A 27500-nucleotide genomic window follows, 5' to 3' on the forward strand; every position below is an offset into this window, starting at 1 on the left:
GTGGTCAGGGCTCTTACTTTCTTTGTGATCTCTGACAACCTTATTTTCCATATTTCTTTTAGAAGATTATCAGGAACTCATAGAGGATATTGTCCGAGACGGGAGATTATACGCATCGGAGAATCACCAGGAGATATTAAAGGTAACGTTTATATTGGCTGCTCAGAAGCAGGTCCAGAATGGACCTGTAGAGGACGCTGCACCCACAATGTGTTGTATCCCTTATTGGTGAATACAGTTGCTATTATTATCAGACATTGCTGATTAACAGGGCAGACGTCCGACAAACACTGGAGGACTCAGTAGCTGGAAAAAAGGATGCGGTTCCCTGACCCCTCAGCTGAGACTTCCCACCTCTCGGCTCCCGTTGTAGGGTATATTCACACGTGGCAGATTTGTTTCTGCAGCACCTGCTGCATGTGAATGTATCCTAAGACGGCCAGTGCCTTGGGGTGAGCCTGGGCCGCCTCGCTGTGTCATGCTGCCACCTGCTGGTCACATCTATAACTTCACCTGTAAAGAAGGATTCCTAGTTCTAGAGCCATATGGTAAATACTGGGCAGAATAGGGCAGGGGGTCTGGGGCCGCAGGGAGGGTCTCAGGATCGTCCAGCTGGCGTCTTATATTTGTGGACTTGGCTGTTGTTCTGATCCTTCTCTCCCGTTGGTATTTTTTGCAGGATAAGAAGCTGATTAAGGCGCTGTTTGAAGTCCTCGCGCACCCCCAGAACTACTTCAAATACACGGCTCAGGAATCCAGGGAAATGTTCCCGAAATCCTTCATCAGACTACTGCGTGCCAAAGTCTCAAGATTCCTGCGGCCTTAAAAATAATGTGTGACCTGGGAGACACTGAACCAGGGTCTGATCCCCGCTGCACCATTATAATGCTCCGGCCCGCGCTTCTTTAAACCTCCTGAGAGGAAAGGGACTGTTTGTAATCGGATGACGCGTCTTCTCCCCGGGGTCAGTGTTGGGATTCCTGACCAGATTCGCTTCATTCGCCGATATTGGTGACGCTTCAGCTGCTGTACTTTAGGTTGAATCTGCTAAAATTTACCTTAAACTATGACAACGTCTCAATGCATCTTTCAAGTCATCAGCAACATCTGAGACGGCTGCGCTTGATGGACTTTCCTTGTAGTAATTATGCGTTTTATGACCAAAGGAGTCAAATCTGTCACCGCTGGGCTTGTAGTGTCAGGTGGAGGCTGTAAAGCATATGGTCTGCATCATCAGTAGCATGCAAGAAACGAGAAACAAGTCGCATTCAATCCAGTGCCTGGGGTTCTCTATGGGATAAAGGAGACTGTGTCATGAATTCCACGGATTTGCTGGCAGCTTACTGACACTGAGCTGAAGCTTCATATTTTTTCTTTTTACCCTCATTGGTGGACCATGTTATAGAAGTCCATTTATCACCTTGGACCAGACAATTTCTAGTCCTAAATGTCACAAAAATATTTGAATGTGCACAAAAATGGCAAATGGCCAGTGAGCTCTTCTCCAGGAGGTCAATGACTTACAGTGCAGGACACTGAGATGGACTGGACTGGTGGGGGGGACTGAGGTTTATCACACTCTGCAGAGCATTGCGCACTGTGCAGAGGAAGTCCTTCCATGTATTTGGCTGTAAATGTTGTACAGAATTTTTACTCACTATAAATATACATCGTACACTCTTTACAAGAGTCCGGACGGCTGTAGTTTATTGGGATATTAAGAGGATATATTTTTTAGTTTTGTGAATTAATAAAAGCGCTTATTCACTGTAGTAGTCTCTCTAATATGGAATATTTTCTCGGTATGAACTATGCAGTAAATCCCTCTAGAGGTGGCTGTATAATCTGTATGTAGTGAACTCCCCCTAGTGGTTACTGTATAATCTGTATGTAGTGAGCTCCCTCTAGTGGTGGCTGTATATCTGTATGTAGTGAGCTCCCTCTAGTGGTTACTGTATAATCTGTATGTAGTGAGCTCCCTCTAGTGGTGGCTGTATTATCTGTATGTAGTGAGCTCCCTCTAGTGGTGGCTGTATAATCTGTATGTAGTGAGCTCCCTCTAGTGGTGGCTGTATAATCTGTATGTAGTGAGCTCCCTCTAGAGGTGGCTGTATAATCTGTATGTAGTGAACTCCCCCTAGTGGTTACTGTATAATCTGTATGTAGTGAGCTCCCTCTAGTGGTGGCTGTATAATCTGTATGTAGTGAGCTCCCTCTAGTGGTGGCTGTATAATCTGTATGTAGTGAGCTCCCCCTAGTGGTGGCTGTATAATCTGTATGTAGTGAACTCCCTCTAGTGGTGCTGTATAATCTGTATGTAGTGAGCTCCCTCTAGAGGTGGCTGTATAATCTGTATGTAGTGAGCTCCCTCTAGTGGTGGCTGTATTAATCTGTATGTAGTGAGCTCCCTCTAGTGGTGGACTGTATAATCTGTATGTAGTGAGCTCCCTCTAGTGGTGGCTGTATAATCTGTATGTAGTGAGCTCCCTCTAGTGGTGGCCTGACTGTATAATCTGTATTAGGAGCTCCCCTAGTGGTGGCTGTATAATCTGTATGTAGTGAGCTCCCCCTAGTGGGTGCTGTATAATCTGTATGTAGTGAGCTCCCTCTAGTGGTGGCTGTATAATCTGTATGAGTGAGCTCCCCCTAGTGGTGGCTGTATAATCTGTATGTAATGAGCTCCCTCTAGTGGTGGCTGTATAATCTGTATGTAGTGAGCTCCCCTCTAGTGGTGGCTGTATAATCTGTATGTAGTGAGCTCCCTCTAGTGGTGGCTGTATAATCTGTATGTAGTGAGCTCCCTCTAGATGGTGGCTGTGCTGTATAATCTGTATGTAGTGAGCTCCCTCTAGTGGTGGCTGTATAATGTGTATGTAGTGAGCTCCCTCTAGTGGTGGCTGTATAATCTGTATGTAGTGAGCTCCCTCTAGTGGTTACTGTATAATCTGTATGCAGTGAGCTCCCTCTAGTGGTGGCTGTATAATCTGTATGTAGTGAACTCCCCCTAGTGGTTACTGTATAATCTGTATGTAGTGAGCTCCCTCTAGTGGTGACTGTATAATCAGGTGATTTTCCTATTTCATGACGTAAAGTCATGATTTTATTAAAGACACGGAGGCGAGTATTGCTATTCTCCTTCTTTACTCTGACCAATAGCAGCAAAGAACAAATAAAAATATTGAAACATGTCATCAGCCCCTCCCCATAGTCTCTCTATAACAGGCCACGTCGCCTGCAAAACCTCCTCTTTCTTTGTAAATCCAAACCGAACAGTCCAACTGAACCGCCAACCAGGAACCGGAACATCCTGGGAACAAAAGCGCCATCCATCCGGAAGCGAACAGGAACAACCTTGAAGAACCTCCTGAAGCTGTCCACGTCACATGACCGGCTGGAACCGAACTGCCGACCCTCCGAACCAGGACGTAGACCAAAGGACATCACGGAACTGACCGATCTCAACCTGAAAAAAGGCGAAAACAGAACCATGATAGAAGCAAATCGGTGCATTGTATTCACAAACAATTGGTTGCGACAAACCTACTCAGGAAAAAACTCATAGAGTTAAAGCAATATGCAAATAACATACAATCAAAATCATTCCAACTTTAAAACCCACATGGGGAGGGAAAACATAGGGTGGGCAATACTCGCCTCCGTGTCTTTAATAAAATCATGACTTTACGTCATGAAATAGGAAAATCACCTGATTTTATTACAAGACCCGGAGGCTCGTATTGCAAGTTCAAAGTTAAGATAAATTCTCAATAATTGACGAAAAAACGTGAGGACCTGGACGGAAGTAAAATTCCCTGAACGTGGAGACTCTGGACCAGTCCGCCAGTTTCAAAATGTCCTCCAGTCTGGCGCCAGAAACCGCCAAAGAGGTAGCGGATGCCCCCCTAGCAGAATGCGCCGAAAAAACAGAAGTATCCACACCCGCAAGTTCCATGATCCACTTCATCCACCTAGCCAGCGTGGGAGTGGTCACTGGGGCAAAAGGACGAATGGTCGAAAGGAAAAGATGCGGGAACTCACGGGACCAATGCGGAGCAGAGCGAGCCTCATACTCCCTGAGGCAGGCCACTGGGCAAAGTGAAGGTGAAGCCGGGAAAGCAGGATAAGCCACCGAACGGATGTGGGTCTTAGTCCTCCTCGAGATGTCAAAAGAGACCCCCTCCGGGGTGTACGAGCGAGCATCATAGTCCAAAGCCCGGACGTCTGAAACCCGCTTGCAGGAAATCAGACAAAAGAGAGTGACGAGCTTCGCCGACAGTTGCCGAAGGGAAAGGTCCGCATTCTGAGGCCAAGAAGATAAAAAAGAAAGGACACAAGACACATCCCAAGTGGCAGAAAATCTAGGCCTAGGAGGACGAGACATCCGAGAACCGCGCAGGAGACGACATACTAAAGGATGTTGTCCCGCAGGGGTACCATCAAACCCTTGGTGAGAAGCCGAAATAGCCGATCTGAACAGGCTGATTGTGCGGTAAGCCTTGCCCTGGTCAAATAAAGAAGAAAGGAAATGCAAGATCTCCGTCACAGGTGCCGATACGGGATCCATGTCCCTAGCCACGCACCAGCGAGCCCAAGATCCCCAGGCTGATCTGTAAGATCTTCTGGTGCCAGGGGCCCACGCATTTTCCAAAAGGACTCTAGCTGTTCCCGAAACTCCTGGGACCTCCCAGGGTCCCCTGAAATCCGACATGCCAGCAGGCGCAGGGATCCGTCTAGGAGAAGAGGATGTAGTAGGTGATTCGGTCCTCGGAGGAGAGTCTGAGACGTCGGGAGCAGGTACGGGATCTCTATCATCATCTCCAGAATGTGGGGAAACCATGACTGGGAGTTCCAAAAAGGGACCAGCAGCACCAGATCCGCTGAATAACGTCGCACCTGAATCAGGGTCCTGGGGATCAGCTGGAATGGAGGAAACGCGTAAAGCAGATCTCTGGACCAATCCTGCAGAAATGCGTCCACTGCTTCGGCTTCCGGGTCCGGGCGCCAACTGTAAAAACGTCGTAGTTGCGAGTTGAGACGGGAAGCAAACAGGTCGATGCAGCAAGGACCCCAAATTGACATTAAGGAACGGAACACCGCGGGATCCAACTGCCAGTCGCTGGAATCGGAAAGATACCGAGAGCTCCAATCCGCATGGATGTTCTGGACGCCAGGGAGATATTCCGCCAAAACAATCAACTCCTTGTCTAGACAGTAGTCCCAGAAATCCTTCGCCAAACGAGACAAGATGGTGGAGCGGGTTCCGCCCATGCCGTTGATGTACCTCACCGCCGACACGTTGTCCATGCGAAGTTGGATGCAGGATCTGGCCGTGTCTCTCGTGAAGCTCTTGATCGCAAACGATCCAGCCAACAGTTCCAGCGCATTGATATGGAACCCTGCCTCGGCCTCTGACCAACCGCCTCCGGTCGTGATCCCCTCGCAGTGAGCTCCCCAGCCCAACAGGCTGGCATCCGAATCCACCACGAAATCCGGACGATGGCCGAAGATCGCCTTGCCGTTCCAAGCCCGTAGATTGTGGATCCACCAGGATAGTTCCTCCTTGGTCTCCTCGTCCAGCGAGATCCAATCCGCATAGGAAGCTCCCGCCCGAAGGTGGGAGATCTTCAGGCGCTGTAGAGCCCGGTAGTGAAGCGGGGCTGGGAAAACCGCCTGGATAGACGAGGCCAGCAGCCCTATGATCCTGGCTAGATGGCGTAGAGGGATTTGGGAAGACGACCTGGCTTTGCACAACTCCTTCCGTATGGACCGAACCTTGGCCGGAGGTAGGCTGAGCGTCCCTGCCGTGGCATCCACCAGAAACCCCAAGAACTCCATTACGTGAGACGGGGTGAGGCAAGATTTCTCCTGATTGAGGAGGAAACCCAGATCCGACAGAAGATCCATGGTCCAGCGAAGATGATCCAGTAATACTGACCGATTCTGGGCCATGATCAGAATGTCGTCCAGATATACGATGAGACGAACTCCACGACTGCGCAGCCACGCCATAGCCGGACGCATCAGCTTGGTGAAACACCAGGGAGCTGAAGAGAGGCCGAATGGGAGGCACGTGAACCGCCAAATCCTGTCCCGCCAAGAGAAACAGAGAAGGTTCCTGGACGCGTCCTCTACTGGGACAGTAAGATAAGCGTCCTTCAAGTCCAGCTTGACCATCCAATCGCCCATCTGTAGGAGGTCCCGAAGGAGATGGATGCCCTCCATTTTGAAATGGCGGTATCTGACAAACGCGTTGAGGGCGCGTAAATTGATAACAGGCCGAAGTTGGCCCCCCTTTTTTGCCACTAGAAAAATATTGCTGATTATCAGGCCGGGGGACACCGGAGCCGGTTCTATGGCTCCTTTGCGGACAAGATCCGACATTTCTGAGTCGACCAGTATGCGGTTTTCCGCTGAGAGTATTGCCGGGTGCGGAGGTGGGATGGAGAGTGGAGAGGACGTCAGCTCGATATGGAAACCCCTGACCGTGGACAGGACCCATTGGTCTGAGGTGATGCGGGACCAAGCTGGAGAAAAAAAGACATAGCCTGCCCCCTACACAAGCCTGTAAAGAATGGAAACGAGTTGGTAGACTCACCGTATGGACGTCTAGAAGACGGATTTCCTCGATATCCTCTTGGACGCCAGGAGTTTCCTCGTGAAGGGAAGAATGACGACTGTTGACGTCCGTGCTCCTGGAAGGAAGACCTCTGGGAGAAGGAGCCTCGGCCCGAACCACGGGACTGAAACTGGGCACGGCCGGACAGACGGCCCCTGAAACTGCCGGCCCTGGTAGAGACCCTACCGTGAAAAACTCTCTTCATAGAGGTCTGGGCCTTGTCTAGGGCCGTGATAGCCCCCACAAACCTCCCTAGGTCCTTAATAAAATGCTCTCCAAATAAGAGGCCCTGGGCCTCCTTGCCAGCCTCAGTAAGGGCTAGATTTGACAATTTCGGCTCAATTTTGAAAAGGATGGCCTTTCGCCTTTCTATAGCCAGGGACGTATTCACGTTCCCTGCCACGCAAATAGCCCTCTGTACCCATTCGCGTAATTCTAGCGGATCAACTTGCCTGTTCTCGGCTTTAGCTACCTCCGCTAGGTCAAATAGCTTAGCTAGTGGGCCAAATATGTCCAGGAGTTTATCCTGGCAGGACCTTAGCGCTGATTCCAGACCCCTACGCGGGTTCCAACCCGATTTGGCGAGGAACTGCGTCATCTTGGGGTCGACCGCTGGAGTCTCGCACACCCTGTTAGGGATGACAGGTCTGGGGCACTCCGCCCTAAGCTTGTTGCGAGCCTCTTTGGAAAGAGGACATCGCACTCTAGCCTCCAAATATTTGGAGACGTGCTCCAACGGTAACCACTCGGCCGAGCGGGGGTGGTGGAGCGAATCTGGGTCGAACAATGGATCCCCAGAGGGGTCCGTCAAAGATGCAGGCATACCTTCTGCAGCAGATCTAAGGGAGCTACACCCGGGTAGGGGGTTATCATCCATGACCCCCGATGGGTCCTCCTCTGCCTCCTCAAAGGCGTCATCAATAGCCTCCTCCTCGGATCCGATTTCAGAGTTGGAATCCCTTTCCTGCAGTGCTCTAGCACTTTTCCAGTTGCGCGTGTGTTCTGCCCGACGTGTACAGGCTCTCTTGCGCGGACCAGGCGCGCCCACATTGGTGGAAACATCATCACCTTTATTTCTCTTTCTGGAGGCAGATGGCCCTGGCCCGGTGGGTGAGGACACCATGACGGGCTGCGGGGTTTGGGAGGTAGCGGGATGGGCAGCAAGGGCCTGGGCAATCGATTGGGAAATGACCGAAGTCATAGATCCCATGGCGGCAGCAATGGCGCTAGACAGTGACGCCTGAAAATCAATGGATTGATCACAAGGGGCCAGAGCATGACCATCCTCCCCCGAAGGGGTTAATTCAACTAGAGGAACAGCCTCATCTGCAGGACCCTGGCCACTATGTGTAGTGTTAGGCATGTTTAATCCGATTATATATATATTCCTATAACTGTGACTTATATAATAATAACTCCTGGGTGCACAACTATGCTGGGGCTACTGTACTGGTGATGGGGATTTGCCCCAGGCCAGTAGGAAGGAACCGCTGAAGAACCTGTAAGGAAGGAAAAGCCCCAGAGACGGACCGAGGCTGCCGGAGCTCCGATCTGCACAGATCACACTGCGGTCAGCAGCAAAGAAAGAGGAGGTTTTGCAGGCGACGTGGCCTGTTATAGAGAGACTATGGGGAGGGGCTGATGACATGTTTCAATATTTTTATTTGTTCTTTGCTGCTATTGGTCAGAGTAAAGAAGGAGAATAGCAATATGAGCCTCCGGGTCTTGTAATAAAATCTGTATGTAGTGAGCTCCCTCTAGTGGTGGCTGTATAATCTGTATGTAGTGAGCTCCCTCTAGTGGTGGCTGTATAATCTGTATGTAGTGAGCTCCCTCTAGTGGTGACTGTATAATCTGTATGTAGTGAGCTCCCTCTAGTGGTGGCTGTATAATCTGTATGCAGTGAGCGCCCTCTAGTGGTGACTGTATAACCTGTATGCAGTGAGCTCCCTCTAGTGGTGACTGTATAATCTGTATGTAGTTATCTCCTGAGCTCCCTCTAGTGGTGGCTGTATAATCTGTATGTAGTGAGCTCCCTCTAATGGTGGCTGTATAATCTGTATGTAGTGAGCTCCCTCTAGTGGTGGCTGTATAATCTGTATGTAGTGAGCTCCCTCTAGTGGTGACTGTATAATCTGTATGTAGTGAGCTCCCTCTAGTGGTGACTGTATAATCTGTATGTAGTGAGCTCCCTCTAGTGGTGGCTGTATAATCTGTATGTAGTGAGCTCCCTCTAGTGGTCACTGTATAATCTGTATGTAGTGAGCTCCCTCTAGTGGTGACTGTATAATCTGTATGTAGTGAGCTCCCTCTAGTGGTGGCTGTATAATCTGAATGTAGTGAGCTCCCTCTAGTGGTGGCCGTATAATCTGTATGTAGTGAGCTCCCTCTAGTGGTGACTGTATAATCTGTATGTAGTGAGCTCCCTCTAGTGGTGGCTGTATAATCTGTATGTAGTGAGCTCCCTCTAGTGGTGACTGTATAATCTGTATGTAGTGAGCTCCCTCTAGTGGAGGCTGTATAATCTGTATGTAGTGAGCTCCCCCTAGTGGTGACTGTATAATCTGTATGTGCGGCTGAGTGAATAAATCTATATACACAGAGATGCAGACAATGAGATTACTATGACAGGTCCAGTGTCCCAATGTGCAGAGGGACGTTACAGATATAAATCTCATTAATAGTTCCTGCTCTATTATAGAGAATTACAGCTTATGTGTGCAGACATCCGCTGTGGTATATATATAATAGAATTATAGTACGGTTGTAATAGTGTCACATTACATCTGATACAATACACTATATGTGTACAAAATTATCATTCAATGACCGTAAACCTGGGAGTGCAGACTGGATGGACCCAGGGCTCTTCCTGCCCTCATTCTTCGAGTTTCACTGTTATAGATTGGTTCATCCCAATCGTCTACCTTTTCTAGAGTAAATGTATCGGTCTATATAACAAGGAGGTCGGATCATCAATATACATGGATATCTGTACAGAACCAGCTTGAAGTCACGGTCACCGGGAAGAATCCTTATTTTCCCATTTATTAATTGGTTACATTATTAAACAGAAATATTAGATAGAAAATGAAAAACCCTCTGCAGCCGTAAAGCCAAGCAGAGAGAATGGATTGTATCCGGAGCCTCGCACCAGTCGATGGATCGCAGCAAAATAACAGAACAGGATGTTAATGTATCTCCAAAATCCACAGGTTCTTGTACTTCGAGCCCCGGCCTGAAATAATCCAGGTCTCCTCATTTCTTCTTTATCTGACAATACAAGGTCATGGAAAGACTGAGGCCACAGAGCTGTAAAGAAAGACACAATGTTAAACCAGTCACTGAATTCATTGAAAAGACTCCCATCATTTACTACAACTGGGAAGAAGCTTCTGCCTCTTGTCTTAATCTTCATCTGGTGGTCATGGTGGTCTGGGCCCAGATAGAGAGGAAAAGTGAGCAACTTCAACGTGATGTCAACCGAGATGTGTTTAGCACCTTTTACAGAAGAGAAGATTTATGGCATTTCACAGATTTGAGATCCTGAACCTTTACCTCAACCACCAGGAGCCCAAACGCAATCCCGATTATGATTAAGTGAGGCTTTGTGAAGTCTTCGATAAATATTGAAGTGCACATCTGCAGGAGAGAAGAAAGCATCCAATTAATGGTCCCTACGGGGTTAATGATAATCACGTATAGAGTTAATATACTGTATAATAGAAAATACAGATACGCGAGTCAGTTTTGGTTTCATCTTCTACTTTTGGACATCATTCATGGATTCTCCTGTTGGCAGGAAACTCGCACCATTTTGCAAGTAAGTGCAGTCAGTTTTATCTGCAATTGCGTACAGTGTTTGTTTTTTCCGCGCGGGTACAATCAGTTTTGATGCGATTTCCACACGCTTGAAAAAACAAACAAAAAAAAAAAAAAACTGAAGATTTAAAAACAACATCTCCTAGCAACCATCAGTGAAGAGAAGAACACGTTGTATCTGGATCCAAAGGGGGACATTCACTAAGCATGCTGCTCCAGAATTATGATGTAAAATGCACCAAAAATAATGGGGTTTTAATTTGCACCAAATACAGGTGAAACTCGAAAAATGTGAATATCGTGCAAAAGTTCATTTATTTCAGTAATGCAACTTAAAATCTGACTATTGTGAAAAGGTTGAATATTCTCGGCTCAAAGTGTCACACTCTATTCAGCTAATTGATCCGTACCCCCCGAGCAACGGGGACCTGAGATTGTGACTTTGGGGTTTCATAAGCTGTAAGCCATAACCAATAAAGGCCTGACATCTCTCGCTTTGCCGGTAATGAGTCTCATCTCTTATTTCACATTTTAAGTTGCCTTACAGAAATAAATGAACTTTGCGCGATATTCTAAATTATTCGAGTTTCTCCTGTATATCAACAGTTTTCTCCACAATTTTCACCATAAAGAATGCATGACTCCAGAAATAAGATATAAATGTAAAAGTGGGCGGGGCTATCAAACTGGCGCATATTTACGCCTCTTATCGGTAGAAATGACTCCAATTGTTACAGACAATTAAGCAGTTTATGCGGTGGTGGTTTGTGTAAAAAGTGACCGGTAAGTAATAAAACTGGATGATATAAACGAGCTAAACGGCAAAACAACATTCAACAAAAAGAAAACAATGGCAAAAAACGGCCTGAGTCTAAGACAAGTCACAATTTACCACTAGAAATGTCACAAATATGTTTCAAAAGTCGCAAGGGTGGCTGAAATGGCGCATTTCAATTAAGTCTAATTTTAGTGCCATTGGTGTTAAAAGGTTGCAAATCAAGAGAAATAAGCAGATAATCAAGTTGATATTAAAAAAAGTCACATTTTACAAGCAACGTGCGCCTTTTGATATGAGGTGAAACAAATCACCTTTTGATTTGTAACATGTTTTTGGCGCAAGTTACGCCATTATTGATAAGTGACTAGAGATGAGCGAATTTCATTTATTCATTTAGTGGTAAAAGCAGAATTGAGGATTCCGTTATCACGGGCCATAACTCTATTCCATGATGGAATACATAGCGGAATGCCTTTAGAGGTATTCCGTTATTCATTCCGTCATAATAGAAGTCTATGAGCTGCAAAACGGATCCGTCCAGTTTCTGTTATGCTGGAGAGGACTCCCCTGCACAGCATTATAAATCCGTATTCTGCCCTGAGCAGTGTCCAGAACGGAGCGTCGCGCTCGCTCCTCGGAAAGAGCCCTCATTCCACTCCACATTTTCACTCTATTCGGCCTCTTTCACATGGGTGTCATATTTTTTGCCCGGATAAGAGGCGAGTGCGTTGCGGGAACACGCGCGATTTTTCCACACAAGTGCAAAACATTAATCCACTTGCTCACGTAGCCGGCATTTCTGTCTTTCTTTGCTGATTGTAGTCAAAGCACCTGTGGTGATGTCACTCCGGTCATCACATGATCTGTCACATGATCTTTTACCATAGTGATGGATCATGTGATGACCGAAGTGACATCACCACAGGTCCTTTGACTACAATCAGCAAAGAAAGACAGGAGAGATGCCGGCTACGTGAGCAAGTGGATTAATGTTTTGCACTCGTGTGGAAAAATCGCACGTGTTCCTGCAAGGCACCCGCCTCTTATCTGGGCCAAAAATATGACACCCGTGTGAAAGAGGCCTAATAGAGTGAAACTGTGGAGTGTAATGGGGGCTCTTTCCGAGGAGCGTGTGCGAGCGCGACCCTCCATGGATTAAGGGGAGTTTTTTTTAACCCCTCCAGCGCTATTGTACTAAGCATTCTGTATTCAGAATGCGATTTTCACTTACAACCATGTTATAAAGGGAAAATAATAATGATCGGGTCTCCATCACGATCGTCTCCTAGCAACCGTGTGTGAAAATCGCACCACATCCGCACTTGCTTGCGGATGCTTGCGATTTTCACGCAACCCCATTCATGGGGCCTGCGTTGCGTGGATTATCTCACCGCAACGCACAATATAGAGCATGCTGCGATTTTCACACAACGCATAAGTGATGCGTGAAAATCACCGCTCGTGTGCACAGCCCCATAGAAATGAATGGGTCCAGATTCAGTGCGGGTGCAATGCGTTCACATCACGCATTGCACCCGCGCGGAATACTCGCCCGTGTGAAAGGGGCCTTAGTGTTGCACCGTTTTTTGCCACATTACAGTTACACCTTTGTACCATATGCCCCTGCATTATTACATCTGCACGTAGCCTCCAGGGCTCAGCATGGGAGGGGATAATCATCTGATCAATAGGGGCCCCACTGTCAGGAACCCCCCAATCACAAGTGGTCCTGTGTCCGTCATCAGTGCCACTACGGTGCTCACCTATCTCCAGTCATCAGGGCCCAGGACCCACATTCTCCTGGCGGATGGCGATACCAGCAGTTGACCCTTACTGGGCGGATATTACCCCCCGGCCTGTAGGTACGTACCTGCTCATAGTAACCATTACGACATTTAGATGGTGAAGAGCAGGAACAGGATTCTGGTGGTCGGTTTCCCCAGTCACTGGCGCCATTAACAATTCCGCAGCACTTGTTCTAAGAGACAAAGACATTTCCCTGAATTTCCCATCAATAAAAACAGTGAACTTGTAAAAAGATCCGGATCGATCAGAGAATGGAGGAGAGCGCGGTACAAAAGGAGGAGAAAACCACAAGCTTGCGATGAATGGTTAATTTCTGGGCAATGGTCGTAAATGATCGATCTCTAAAGCTCTGGCGTCTAAGGTAATGAATGGCTTGGTATAGAGATTTAGTGAGCATTCGCACATAACCCTCAATAGAAGGGGGTCATCACACAAGCGGCTGCGGGCAGAGCTCGCCATTTACAACCTGCAGATATGAGAAGTGTAATTAGTGGTAAATGGTGAGCGTTCCCTGCACCCAATAACGCCCCAACTGGACCCTTTAATGGTTTCTTGTGTAAAATGTCAATTTCAAATTTGCTGCTACAATGTATCTAATAAGTGTGAAGCTAACAATGTCTGCATCTGGCCGTCTGCCTGGATTCACCCCTTGTCCTGACTCCGTGGGGCACAGTATGTCCCCCCCAAGTGAGGGGTTAACCACCCTACCAGGCCACTGATAATGTACGCAAACCCGAGATACTAACATTCAGCATGGCCACCGTTAGAAGAACCTACGAACGCCCCTGTGGACTTACCTCTTTTTGGATAATTTCTACCATATGCTGGACGAGGTCAGGTTTCTTATTTAATGGTATGACCTTCTGCAACATTTCTTTCACTTTTTCTTCAGACTTGCAAGGGAGAAGAAAGAAAATGGTTGGTCAATAATGGGACTTTCATTTAGACCTGGCATCAGGCGCTACATGCAAGTGCCCAACTTACCTGCGGCTTATATACCGCCGCTAGAATCCCTGCGGTTACCTGCAATGCCAGGATCGAAAGCAACCCAATGAAGAACTGAGAGGAGACACAAGGTGAAGACGAAGCAACTTAATGTGAGCAACCAAGAGAATGGCGTTCTAACAAAGCAGTCTCTCGTGTTCTGCTGGGTTACATGTGGATTTTGCTGTAGATTGCAAAGGGTAAGATCCATGGTGGAATGAATTCATTTGTTGCATCTGAAATGCTGGCAATGAAAACCCATGGCAGCAAATCCCCAGCGTTTATACCCCGGGAGGATACAGCGCATCTGGCTGAAATAGTCAGCGGCCAAGTCGCAATGAAATAATCAAACAGGAACAGACGCCTTTACCACGAAACGCCTGGTACCGCTAGACTCCTAGCTAAACACAATCCCCTAAAATCGTACACATAGGGGCGGCCCCCAGACTGCAGGTATGGACGACCCTGGCCCTCCGCATCAGCTCTACTTCTGGTTCAACTGTCCGATGTAATAAAGTGGATGGGGTAGAGGCAGGGCCATAAAGAAGGCCACGTAAAAGTTAAGCTCTTTCCACAATTTATTCTAGATGACAGACTTGTTTAGGATCTGGTCCGGTCTAGAGAGTCAGAGTCTGGATTAATTGCCTGCAAAATTCTCAGAATAAAACAGGCCCATGATAGTGGTGAAATCCAGCATTGTAATATGGCGGTCTATTCATGCACCTGAGCAGTCCTAGTACCATACACCGCCATATCAGAGGGTACGGAGGCACAGCGGGGTCTCATAGGCTGCTGTGGGAGCAATGCGACAGCTGCATACGGGTCTGTGTGCACGAGTCCTTACTCTACTGCTTCAGATATCGCCTTTTTTTGTAGGTGGTCGGACTGGAGGGGCCGACGCTGAAGCGCTACCTCCCCGCCTGATCTCATTAAAATAAAAAATATGAAATATCAGATGGTGAATGCTTTGGAATCAGAGAAGTGAAAACATTTCCCAGGGTAGGAATCAAGGCGAAATTGGTTTGTCATACCCCAAAGTTTCTGGGATTTGTGCGCCGAGTCCCGGGATGCTTTGTGAATAGCGAGCCTCAGGGTTTCGGCGCACCCTCTTTTATAGTTTTTATGGTTCTTTTATTGATATGAAGTAAAGATTACAATGAAGGGAGATTATGAACCGGAGGGACAGGAGCGGAGTTCGCCTCCTTGTAGGCGTTTTGTCTGCACACAGAGAATTGTATTTGATCTATTCGTATAAGATAATGACCCCCCCCCCCCCTCCTCCTGGTTCCTGAAGGTTCGGATGGCTTCAGACTGTATATACGTAAACACTTACCAGAAGAAGGAGACAAGGACTCTCCTTTACGGCTCCGCAGCATCCCAGAAATCCAAGCACCATAATTATGGCTCCCGCTGCTATCATAACATCGACTGCAGAGAACACATAACTTTCCTCAGTTGCCAGTTTCTAGGAGTAAATAAGAAAGGAGGTTTTCCGGAAACTTTACTACATTTACCATAAAGCAGAAAACAACAGTCTGACCCACAACAATTAGCAGCAGAGCTGGCAATTTGGTCAGCTGCTCGGGGCCCAAGGCTCCTCTGGATCAACTTGCAGGATGACAGGCTGAACTGGATGGACAAATTTCTTTTTTCGGCCTTATTTACTATGTTACTATGAAATCTCTACAAATTCTGGCAAAATCCATCACAAAACTGCTTTGCACAATTACCCAGGGCAAAAAAGTGCAGGATATGCAGAAGACGCATGCACAGATATGTGACTGTTAAAGGACCTGCACAGAAAAGGTCACATCAGCAGCAGGTCCTGAGCAGCAAAGGAGCTCCACACAGGAGGAGTGTGTCTCTGTAGGGTCTGAGGCCTGTATTTAGGGTGTCTGGTCTGGGGTTTGTATAAGGAGACTGGTCCTAGATCTGTAACTACAGTATTTAGGGGTCTGTACTTATGGAGTAGTCTGTAATGTATAGTTTCAGAGGTTTGGTCAGAGATCCGTGATTATTTGGTTTATATTTGCTTACAGGGGTTTGTGTTTATCCTGGGTCTGTATTTTTTTGTGATGCTATACAGGCTGAGGCTGGAGAAGTGAGGAGCCAGAAGTAAACTCAGCAGTCATGAGAAATCATCATGGTGGTCTGGGATGGATGGAGAAGAAAAGGAACGTCAATGCCTACAATAAAAGCAGACATGACCTGTAATCACTGGATTCACAGAAGAGCAGTCGCCCTCCCTGAAATGTGTGTTATAAAAAATACCTGTGTAGCCCAGGGCTAATAGACAAGCGGGTGTTATCATTGCCTGTGTCTGCACACCTTCCAATAATGTCACTGATGATAACTGCCTGTATATGCCTTCTCCATGTTTACGCTGCTTTATTTCACATCTTTTGGTTCAGATTGGTTTGGACACAGGTGGTTGTAGAGAGGCTCACATATAATAGCAGTGTAACCTCCACGATATAACGGCATTATTACATTGCATATATTGGCCGTACTCACCTGCTTATTTTCTGCACTGACTCGAAGCCATATGGAGACTCCCAAAATAACACAACCGCAGACCTGCCAAGCAAAAATGACATCAAATAGTAAATTATCAGCACGCTGAGCGGTCCCTGGGCCTTATATTAAAACCTTCCCGACATGTGACGAACATATATGTCACAGCTGAGCATACGCTGTATAAAAAAATAAAAAATATTTACTGTATAAAATATTTACTAATATAAAGTTGGTATCAGCGTAATGGTACTGAGCCAGCAGAACACAGCTATCAAGTCGTTTTTACTGCAGTGAAATCAGTAAAAAGAAAACCCCCCCAAAAAGCGTCAGAACAGTTTTTATATCTAACTGCATTTTATTTTTATTTTTAAGTTTTGCATCATTAAAGGGAACCTGTCACTGGGATTTTGTGTAAAGAGCTGAGGACATGGGCTGCTAAATGGCCGCTAGCACATCCGCAATACCCAGTCCCCATAGCTCTGTGTGCTTTTATTGTGTAAGAAATAAATAAAGATTTGATACATATGCAAAACCCAAGAGCAGAATATACAATCAGTGATACAGTCCTAACCTCAGTATCTGAGGAAAGGGGTTTAGGGTCATTATTTCAGAAGACTATAAGGTAGGCAGACCATGTCATAGAGCAGCGGGAGATGCTAGCAGAATGCTGGGTGTATAGGGAGAGGCATTACTAGTAGACAGAGGGGGCGCTCATGCCGCTCTACAGAGCACTAGTGAGACCTCATCTGGAGTATTGTGCGCAGTACTGGAGACCATATCTCCAGAAGGATACTGATACTTTGGAGAGAGTTCAGAGAAGAGCTACTAAACTGGTCCATGGATTGCAGGATAAAACTTACCAGGAAAGATGAAAGGACCTTAACATGTAGAGCTTGGAAGAAAGACGAGACGGAGGGGAGATGAGAGAGACTGCTAAATACATAAAGGGAATCAACAAGGGAAAAGAGGAGAGAAGATTTACAAGGAGAAAAACTGCTACAAGAGGACATAGTGTTACATTAGAGGGGCAAAGGGTTAACAGTAATATCAGGAAGTATTACTTTACTGAGAGAGTAGTGGATGCATGGAATAGCCTTCCTGCAGAAGTGGTAGCTGCAAATACAGTGGAGGAGGTTAAGCATGCATGGGATAGGCATAAGGCCATCCTTCATATAAGATAGGGCCGGGGGCTATCCATAGTATTCAGTGTATTGGGCAGACTAGATGGGCCGAATGGGTCTTATCTGCCGACACATTCGTGGTTTCTATCAACAGCAACACCAAGTTATCACCCTTGAAGGTGGGGAAACAAAAACTGGCTGCAACAGGAAGAGGATCCTCAATTCTCAGCGGGTCATAAGTCGTCCACCCAACATGGGGTGGCAGAGGCTCGGTGGAGGTGCACGGTACATTATATCACACACATTGACAAGGTCTGCTCCACCTGTAAATGGTCACTTACCCAGAATATGAAGTTAAATAGGAACATACTGTACTTCATACATTTGCTCACTCCAGCCATGTTCAGAAGCTGCTCCTCACACTGAATTTGCGAAAAGTCGTTTATAACAAGGTGTGGACGCAAATATAAGAGGTAGCTAACTATTAACCAAGTCACAAGGATGTCGTCCAAATGTGTCAGATGTCCGGTCTGCGCAATATTTTGGGCATGTATATGTAAAGGTGGGCTGTGGCAAGTTACTGCAATCTTTCTAGGCTCCATGTTCATGAAGAAACAAGGTGCTACGCAATGACATGAAGACACCCTGGCAGAATGTGATTACAGTACAGTAACATCCGGTGATTCACAGGTGATGTCTGACTGGAGTCATTCACTTTCCTTTTTCTTCTCCATCTGTCCTGGGCCGCCATGATGACTTCTCCTTACCATGACTTACCTCTGCAAAGTTTGCTGCCCAAACATCTTTGATTCATTACTTTTGCAGCAGCTACCCACTTATTCCTGTGTATACATCAGTGTTTACTCTAATGAACACTTACTTGCAGTCCAGCATTATTGGAGAGTCATGTGACCTGTACCATCCATCAGCAGCAGTGGCGTCTCTAGCTTTCAAAATTTGGGGGGGCAGCTATAACAACGATACATTTACACAAGTACGCTTCGAAATGCTGCGATACCTAAAACCGCAACAGGGAAGAAAAGTCCAGCTGTCTGTGGATGACACTTTTATAGAGAGGGGGATCTGTGGATGACACTGCTATGGGGGGGATCTGTGGATGACACTGCTATGGGGGGGATCTGTGGATGCCACATACCGGGTATAGCATCTTAGGCTATATGTGTCATCCCCATTTCCCCCTCCATAACAGTGTCATCCCCATTTCCCCCTCCATAACAGTGTCATCCACAGATCCCCCTCCCCGCCTCTCACAGGAGTGTACATTTGACATTTCTAAACCGTAATCCATATCCTGCAGTAACTTTAAATCAGGATTCAGCAGCCGCTCATCTCTACTAGTACCTTAACCTTACACCACTCGGCTAGCTTCGGTAACAGGGCCAGGCTACAGCCTACAGGCACTGCCTGTTAGTTGTTATCGAGCGAGCGCTCATTTCTGCAGGTCAGAGGATACGGATTACAGTTTAGAAGAAATGTACACTCCTGTGAGCGGTCCAGACCAGTGGCGGATCCAGAGCCTGGTCTCGGGAGAGGCACTTCCAGATTATTTTCTGTCTGCCGCCACAGAACAAGGGTGCTTATAGAACAGACTCCACAGTGTAGAGGTATACTGTGGGGCACAGTGTAGAGGTATACTGTATATTGTGGGGCACAGTGTAGCGGTATACTGTATATTGTGGGGCACAGTGTAGAGGTATACTGTATATTGTGGGGCACAGTGTAGAGGTATACTGTATATTGTGGGGCACAGTGTAGAGGTATACTGTATATTGTGGGGCACAGTGTAGAGGTATACTGTATATTGTGTGGCACAGTGTAGAGGTATACTGTAGTTGTGTGCACAGTGTAGAGGTATACTGTATTGTGGCACAGTGTAGAGGTATACTGTATATTGTGTGGCACAGTGTAGAGGTATACTGTATATTGTGTGCACAGTTTAGCGGTATACTGTTAATTGTGGGGCACAGTGTAGAGGTATACTGTATATTGTGGGGCACAGTGTAGAGGTATACTGTATATTGTGGGGCACAGTGTAGAGGTATACTGTATATTGTGGGGCACAGTGTAGAGGTATACTGTATATTGTGGGGCACAGTGTAGAGGTATACTGTATATTGTGTGGCACAGTGTAGAGGTATACTGTATATTGTGGGGCACAGTGTAGAGGTATACTGTATATTGTGTGGCACAGTGTAGCGGTATACTGTATATTGTGTGGCACAGTGTAGCGGTATACTGTATATTGTGGGGCACAGTGTAGAGGTATACTGTATATTGTGGGGCACAGTGTAGAGGTATACTGTATATTGTGGGGCACAGTGTAGAGGTATACTGTATATTGTGGGGCACAGTGTAGAGGTATACTGTATATTGTGGGGCACAGTGTAGAGGTATACTGTATATTGTGGGGTACAGTGTAGAGGTATACTGTATATTGTGGGGCACAGTGTAGAGGTATACTGTATATGTGGGGCACAGTGTAGAGGTATACTGTATATAGTGTGGGCACAGTGTAGAGGTATACTGTATATTGTGTGGCACAGTGTAGAGGTATACTGTATATGTGGGGCACAGTGTAGAGGTATACTGTATATTGTGGGCACAGTGTAGAGGTATACTGTATATTGTGGGGCACAGTGTAGAGGTATACTGTATACTGTGTGGCACAGTGTAGAGGTATACTGTATATTGTGTGGCACAGTGTAGAGGTATACTGTATATTGTGGGGCACAGTGTAGAGGTATACTGTATATCGTGTGGCACAGTGTAGCGGTATACTGTATATTGTGGGCACAGTGTAGAGGTATACTGTATATTGTGGGCACAGTGTAGAGGTATACTGTATATTGTGGGCACAGTGTAGAGGTATACTGTATATTGTGGGCACAGTGTAGAGGTATACTGTATATTGTGGGCACAGTGTAGAGGTATACTGTATATTGTGTGGCACAGTGTAGAGGTATACTGTATATTGTGTGGCACAGTGTAGAGGTATACTGTATATTGTGTGGCACAGTGTAGAGGTATACTGTATATTGTGGGCACAGTGTAGAGGTATACTGTATATTGTGGGCACAGTGTAGAGGTATACTGTATATTGGGCACAGTGTAGAGGTATACTGTATATTGTGGGGCACAGTGTAGAGGTATACTGTATATTGTGGGGCACAGTGTAGAGGTATACTGTATATTGTGGGCACAGTGTAGAGGGTATACTGTATATTGTGGCACAGTGTAGAGGTATACTGTATATTGTGTGGCACAGTGTAGAGTATACTGTATATTGTGTGGCACAGTGTAGAGGTATACTGTATATTGTGGGCACAGTGTAGAGGTATACTGTATATTGTGGGCACAGTGTAGAGGTATACTGTATATTGTGGGCACAGTGTAGAGGTATACTGTATATTGTGGCACAGTGTAGAGGTATACTGTATATTGTGGCACAGTGTAGAGGTATACTGTATATTGTGTGGCACAGTGTAGAGGTATACTGTATATTGTGTGGCACAGTGTAGAGGTATACTGTATATGTGTGGCACAGTGTAGAGGTATACTGTATATTGTGGCACAGTGTAGAGGTATACTGTATATTGTGGCACAGTGTAGAGGTATACTGTATATTGTGTGGCACAGTGTAGAGGTATACTGTATATTGTGGGCACAGTGTAGAGGTATACTGTATATTGTGGGCACAGTGTAGAGGTATACTGTATATTGTGGGCACAGTGTAGAGGTATACTGTATATTGTGGGCACAGTGTAGAGGTATACTGTATATTGTGTGGCACAGTGTAGCGGTATACTGTATACTGTGTGGCACAGTGTAGAGGTATACTGTATACTGTGTGGCACAGTGTAGCGGTATACTGTATATTGTGGGGCACAGTGTAGAGGTATACTGTATATTGTGTGGCACAGTGTAGCGGTATACTGTATATTGTGGGGCACAGTGTAGAGGTATACTGTATATTGTGGGGCACAGTGTAGAGGTATACTGTATATTGTGGGGCACAGTGTAGAGGTATACTGTATATTGTGGGGCACAGTGTAGAGGTATACTGTATATTGTGGGGCACAGTGTAGAGGTATACTGTATAACATACATACTCCACATGAACACTTACAGTTACTTGGCTTGGCCCTCGGGGGTCTCGGACGCCACTTCCACACTTTGGCCGGGGGCTCGGCGGAGCTAATGTTGTGTTTTATCCTAATGAGAAAGATTTCATAATAAGGATTTGGAGAAGGGGCAGAGGGATAGCAGAGCAGGGAGAGGCTAGCGCTGCTACTAGGGGGTCATACCATGGGGGAGTAATAAAGCCCACCATAATGCCCCCCAGTAGAAATAATTCTCCTTATAATGTGACAATGCAAAAAATACCCCCTTATGCCCCCAGTTGAGCTAATGTCCCCCATAATGTGCCAGTATAAAATACCCCTATATAGTGCCCCCAGTAAATGCCCCCATAGTGCTCCTCTCCCCCTTCCTCCTAGTGCCCCCCATAATGTACCAGTATAAAATGCCCCAGTAGATGCCCTCAGTGTCCCCCATAATTTTGCAAGTATAAATTACCCCTTCTTAGTGCCCCCGTAGATGACTCCATAGTATTCCTCTCCCCCCTTCCCCATAGTACCCACCATAATGTGTCCCAGTATAAAATGCTACTGTACAGAGCCCCCCATATAAAACACCCCTTCTTTGTGTTGCCTCAGTAGATGCCCCTATAGTGCCCACCAATAATGTGCCAGTAATAAGCCCCCCATTACGTGCCAGTAATAAGCCCCCATTACGTGCCAGTAATAAGCCCCCCATTACGTGCCAGTAATAAGCCCCCCATTACGTGCCAGTAATAAGCCCCCCATCATGTGCCAGTAATAAGCCCCCCCATCATGTGCCAGTAATAAGCCCCCCCATCATGTGCCAGTAATAAGCCCCCCATTACGTGTCAGTAATAAGCCCCCCATTACGTGCCAGTAATCATGTGCCATTATTAAGTTGCCCCCCATTACGTGTCAGTAATAAGCCCCCCATTACGTGCCAGTAATCATGTGCCATTAAGTCCCCCCCCCCATCATGTGCCATTATTAAGTCCCCCCTCCGTCATGTGCCATTATTAAGTCCCCCCCGATCATGTAGCATTATTAAGTCCCCCCCATCATGTGGCATTATTAAGTCCCCCCCATCATGTGGCATTATTAAGTCCCCCCCATCATGTGGCATTATTAAGTCCCCCCCATCATGTGGCATTATTAAGTCCCCCCCCCATCATGTGGCATTATTAAGTCCCCCCCCATCATGTGGCATTATTAAGTCCCCCCCCATCATGTGGCATTATTAAGTCCCCCCCCATCATGTGGCATTATTAAGTCCCCCCCATCATGTGGCATTATTAAGTCCCCCCCATCATGTGGCATTATTAAGTCCCCCCCATCATGTGGCATTATTAAGTCCCCCCCATCATGTGGCATTATTAAGTCCCCCCCATCATGTGGCATTATTAAGTCCCCCCCCCATCATGTGGCATTATTAAGTCCCCCCCATCATGTGGCATTATTAAGTCCCCCCCCATCATGTGGCATTATTAAGTCCCCCCCCATCATGTGGCATTATTAAGTCCCCCCCCATCATGTGGCATTATTAAGTCCCCCCCATCATGTGGCATTATTAAGTCCCCCCCATCATGTGGCATTATTAAGTCCCCCACATCAAGTGGCATTATTAAGTCCCCCCCCCCATCATGTGGCATTATTAAGTCCCCCCCCCCATCATGTGGCATTATTAAGTCCCCCCCCATCATGTGGCATTATTAAGTCCCCCCCCCATCATGTGCATTATATTAAGTCCCCCCCCATCATGTTGGCATTATTAAGTCCCCCCCATCATGTGGCATTATTAAGTCCCCCCCCCATCATGTGGCATTATTAAGTCCCCCCCCATCATGTGGCATTATTAAGTCCCCCCCATCATGTGGCATTATTAAGTCCCCCCCCCATCATGTGGCATTATTAAGTCCCCCCCCATCATGTGGCATTATTAAGTCCCCCCCATCATGTGGCATTATTAAGTCCCCCCCCATCATGTGGCATTATTTTATTAAGTCCCCCCCCCATCATGTGGCATTATTAAGTCCCCCCCCATCATGTGGCATTATTAAGTCCCCCCCCATCATGTGGCATTATTAAGTCCCCCCCCATCATGTGGCATTATTAAGTCCCCCTACCCATCATGTGGCATTATTAAGTCCCCCCCATCATGTGGCAATTATTAAGTCCCCCCCCATCATGTGGCATTATTAAGTCCCCCCCACTCATGTGGATTATTAAGTCCCCCCCCATCATGTGGCATATTTAAGTCCCCCCCCCCCATCATGGTGGCATTATTAAGTCCCCCCCCCATCATGTGGCATTATTAAGTCCCCCCCCATCAGTGGCATTATTAAGTCCCCCCCCATCATGTGGCATTATTAAGTCCCCCCCATCATGTGGCATTATTAAGTCCCCCCCATCATGTGCATTATTAAGTCCCCCCCCATCATGTGGCATTATTAAGTCCCCCCATCTGGCATTAAGTCCCCCCCATCATGTGGCATTATTAAGTCCCCCCCCCCATCATGTGGCATTATTAAGTCCCCCCCATCATGTGGCATTATTAAGTCCCCCCCCCATCATGTGGCATTATTAAGTCCCCCCCCCATCATGTGGCATTATTAAGTCCCCCCCATCATGTGGCATTATTAAGTCCCCCCCATCATGGGCATTATTAAGTCCCCCCCCATCATGTGGCATTATTAAGTCCCCCCCCCCATCATGTGGCATTATTAAGTCCCCCCCATCATGTGGCATTATTAAGTCCCCCCCCCCATCATGTGGCATTATTAAGTCCCCCCCCATCATGTGGCATTATTAAGTCCCTCACCCCTTCAGTATCACTATTGTAAGAAAAAAAAAAAAAAGAAGAACACTTATACTTACCTCAGTGGCAGCGATGCGATGCAGCCTCTTCTGGTCTGTGTCCCACGCTGTATGGCTCAGGCAGCGCGATGACGTCATCGCGCCGCCTGCGCCGGCCTCTGATAGGCTGCCGGCCTAGTGCCGGCAGCCTATCAGAGCAAGGGGAAGGGACACGCCTCTCCCTCACCTGCACCGCCGCTGGCACAGGCAGTAGTAAGGAGATGAGCGCAATGGAAGCGCTCATCTCCCTGTGCCCGGCGGCGGCTCACTTTGGGGGGGGGGCGCATTTTAGTTGGGGGGGCTGAGCATGATGTAGGGGGGGCCGTAGCCCCCTCTGGCCCCCCCCTGGCGACGCCACTGATCAGCAGCCCCCACTAACACACTGCAGACAGACTGTGCATCCTCTAGTTCAATATATGTCTGTATCTCACAGGAAAAGAGATTATATAAATATCATCTCTATGATCAGTGCAGGAGAGAACTGGATATTTTTCAGCTTCCTGGGCGGACTGTGTGGAGGAAGGGGGCCGTCTGCGCAGAGGAAGGGGGCTGTCTGTGTCCTCTTCCTCTGCGCAGACCGTAATATATCTCCAAATGTAATAAAAATATTTATGAAAAAAAATATAACGGATTTGGTAATCCTCTCCAAATCTACTGTATGCTTATTTGGAGTAAAGGACATGGAAGACTCATCACCAGGATTCAACAAGAGTTATATAAAAAAAAAATAATGCGATTTATTTTCGGTGTCCGGATTAGGTCCAGATGCGTTGCGTCTGCGATCAGGGAAAATCGTGCGAGTAGGTACACAATTGCAGACAGAAGGGGGCCGTCTGCAAAGAGGAAGGGGGCGGTCTGCGTGAGAGATGTTTCAGTCCTTATTCTACAGGGACAATGCTGGACATCATGCATTCATCATTAACTTTTTACTTTGCCCTAGACCAGGGATTGACAAACTGCAGCTCTCCAGCTGTTGTAAAACTACAACTCCCAGTATGCCCAATCTGCCTACAGCAGGGCATGATGGGATTCATAGTTTTACAACAGCTGGAGAGCCGCAGTTTGCCCATCCCTGCCCTAGACCACCAGGGATACAGACATTAACCTTTTCACTGCCCCAGACCACCAGGGACATGTACATCATTTTTCAGATTTCTCATGTCTATGATTTTTGATGTTTCTTATATCTATTATTTTCTTCATGTAGTTTTGTATTTTAACGTCTACAAACGTCTTTTTACGAGGTTTGCACAACCCAGGGCAAAGGCTGATGATAAAAGGAGGTGAGAGAGGAAGGGAGGTTGGTATAGTACACTGCCTGTACACAATACTGTGCCAACCACGTAGCAGTGCCATTAAATTGGGCTCCTCATCGACACTATGTACGTTCTGGCCAGTTCACCCCCTATGTTAAACCTCGTAATAACATGGGTGCAAACACGATGAATATGGCCACATGGTGGCGCACACTGCACACGTGCGAGGCTTATATTACGAGGTTTATGCTTTTACAAAGGCTTCATCTGTTACCTTGTGTCAATGGCTCTACACCCTCTATACAATGGCAAACTCAAATGGAGACCAGTAATAGAAAAACAACAATAAGGATTCCCACACCTGACACCATGTTGTTACCGGTAGTGATCGGCAAATCACAGGAATCTGGTGGGCAAGAAGCAGGTTATAGAGTAGATGAAGATATGAGGAGGACGGTCAGCAGGAGAGACCAAACCTAAACCGCAAAACTGAAGGCCGAAGAGCATCAGGCGGGTCACAAAGTAAATGGAGGCAACCCTGAGGGGGTGAATACACGCCAGACAGTGTACGCAGGACAGGGCAACAGAGTTTCGCTGTAACCGGCCTGCCCTGTGTTCCACCAAAAACGTGATCCGGGCATCTCTGTCCTTGGCCTGGCTCATCCACTTGAGAGGGGAGTGGTCGGTCACCAGGTAGAATTTTCTCCCCAATTACTAATTGCGGAGAGACTCGAGTGCCCACTTGATGGTCTCTCTCTCGGTCTCTCTCTCTCGGTCTCTCTCTCTCTCCTCTATACTGTACCTGTTCTCGGCTGGGGTGAGCTTACGGCTGAGGAAGACAACGGGATGCTCCTCCCCGTTGACTTCCTAAGACAGTACAGCACCGAGGCCTACTTTGGAGGCATCGGTCTGTACTATAAACTCCCTTTTGAAGTCAGGCGTCACCAAAACCAGGGACCCACACAGGGCTGACTTCAAAGCGGCAAAAACCTCTTCCGCCCGATCATCCCAGCTAACCATCACTTGTGTCCCTTCAAGAGCCCTGTCAAGGGCGCGGCTAGAGTAGTAAAGTGGGGAACAAACCTCATGTAATAGCCCACCATTCCCAGGAATTACTTTATTTGCCTAGTAGTGACAGGTCGGGGCCAATTCCGTATCGCCTCTATTTTGTTCACTTTGGGCGCGGAGTCATCAAACCCCATGACATACCCCAGATACTTAGTCTCCTCTAACCCTATTGCAGATTTTTTGGGGTTAGCGGTTAGGCCAGCTTTCCGAAGGGAGTCCACTACGGCCTGCACCTTGGGCAGGTGACTTTCCCAGTCGGTACTGTTCCTTTCTATGATAAAGAATCCCACGTCCTGTTCCCGGCGGAAATAGTTGCTTCAACCAATATTCTAAGCCAGGTGAGCACACCCACCCCTCTGTTATGTGGATGACAAAATCGCCCAGGTAAGCTGAAGCGTACCGACGATGTGGACGCAGCACAATGTCCATTAGTCGCTGAAAAGTGTCGGGGGCGCCATGCAGACCAAAGGGTAAGACCTTCTATTGATACAGCCCCTCTGGCGTGGTGAAGGCAGTTTTCTTTGGCAGCCTCCGTTAAGGGCACCTGCCAGTACCTTT

General features: G+C 47.1%; 1 protein-coding gene and 1 long non-coding RNA gene across 2 annotated transcripts in view; one reads left to right on the plus strand and one right to left on the minus strand.

Moving 5' to 3' along the window:
* The first annotated feature begins 61 nt into the window (after positions 1–61).
* On the plus strand, positions 62–1684 carry LOC122922578. The gene is made up of 2 exons (XR_006387143.1): positions 62–142; positions 680–1684. It is a non-coding gene; the product is annotated as an uncharacterized LOC122922578 (long non-coding RNA).
* Positions 1685–3144: 1460 nt separating this feature from the next.
* The window catches only part of LOC122922576 (tetraspanin-8-like), a 40503-nt gene continuing 16147 nt past the window's right edge, over positions 3145–27500 (minus strand). Inside the window, exons 3-9 of the mRNA XM_044273236.1 lie at positions 16521–16583; positions 15340–15471; positions 14007–14081; positions 13820–13915; positions 13087–13194; positions 10175–10258; positions 3145–3463 (exon numbers count right to left, since the gene is read on the minus strand). Of these exons, the coding sequence (XP_044129171.1) occupies positions 3380–3463; positions 10175–10258; positions 13087–13194; positions 13820–13915; positions 14007–14081; positions 15340–15426 (534 nt within the window). The 5' untranslated portion in view covers positions 15427–15471; positions 16521–16583 and the 3' untranslated portion in view covers positions 3145–3379. The remainder of the gene's footprint in view (positions 3464–10174; positions 10259–13086; positions 13195–13819; positions 13916–14006; positions 14082–15339; positions 15472–16520; positions 16584–27500) is intronic.

This window comes from Bufo gargarizans, unplaced genomic scaffold (assembly GCF_014858855.1).
Source record: "Bufo gargarizans isolate SCDJY-AF-19 unplaced genomic scaffold, ASM1485885v1 fragScaff_scaffold_499_pilon, whole genome shotgun sequence".
NCBI lineage: Eukaryota > Metazoa > Chordata > Amphibia > Anura > Bufonidae > Bufo > Bufo gargarizans.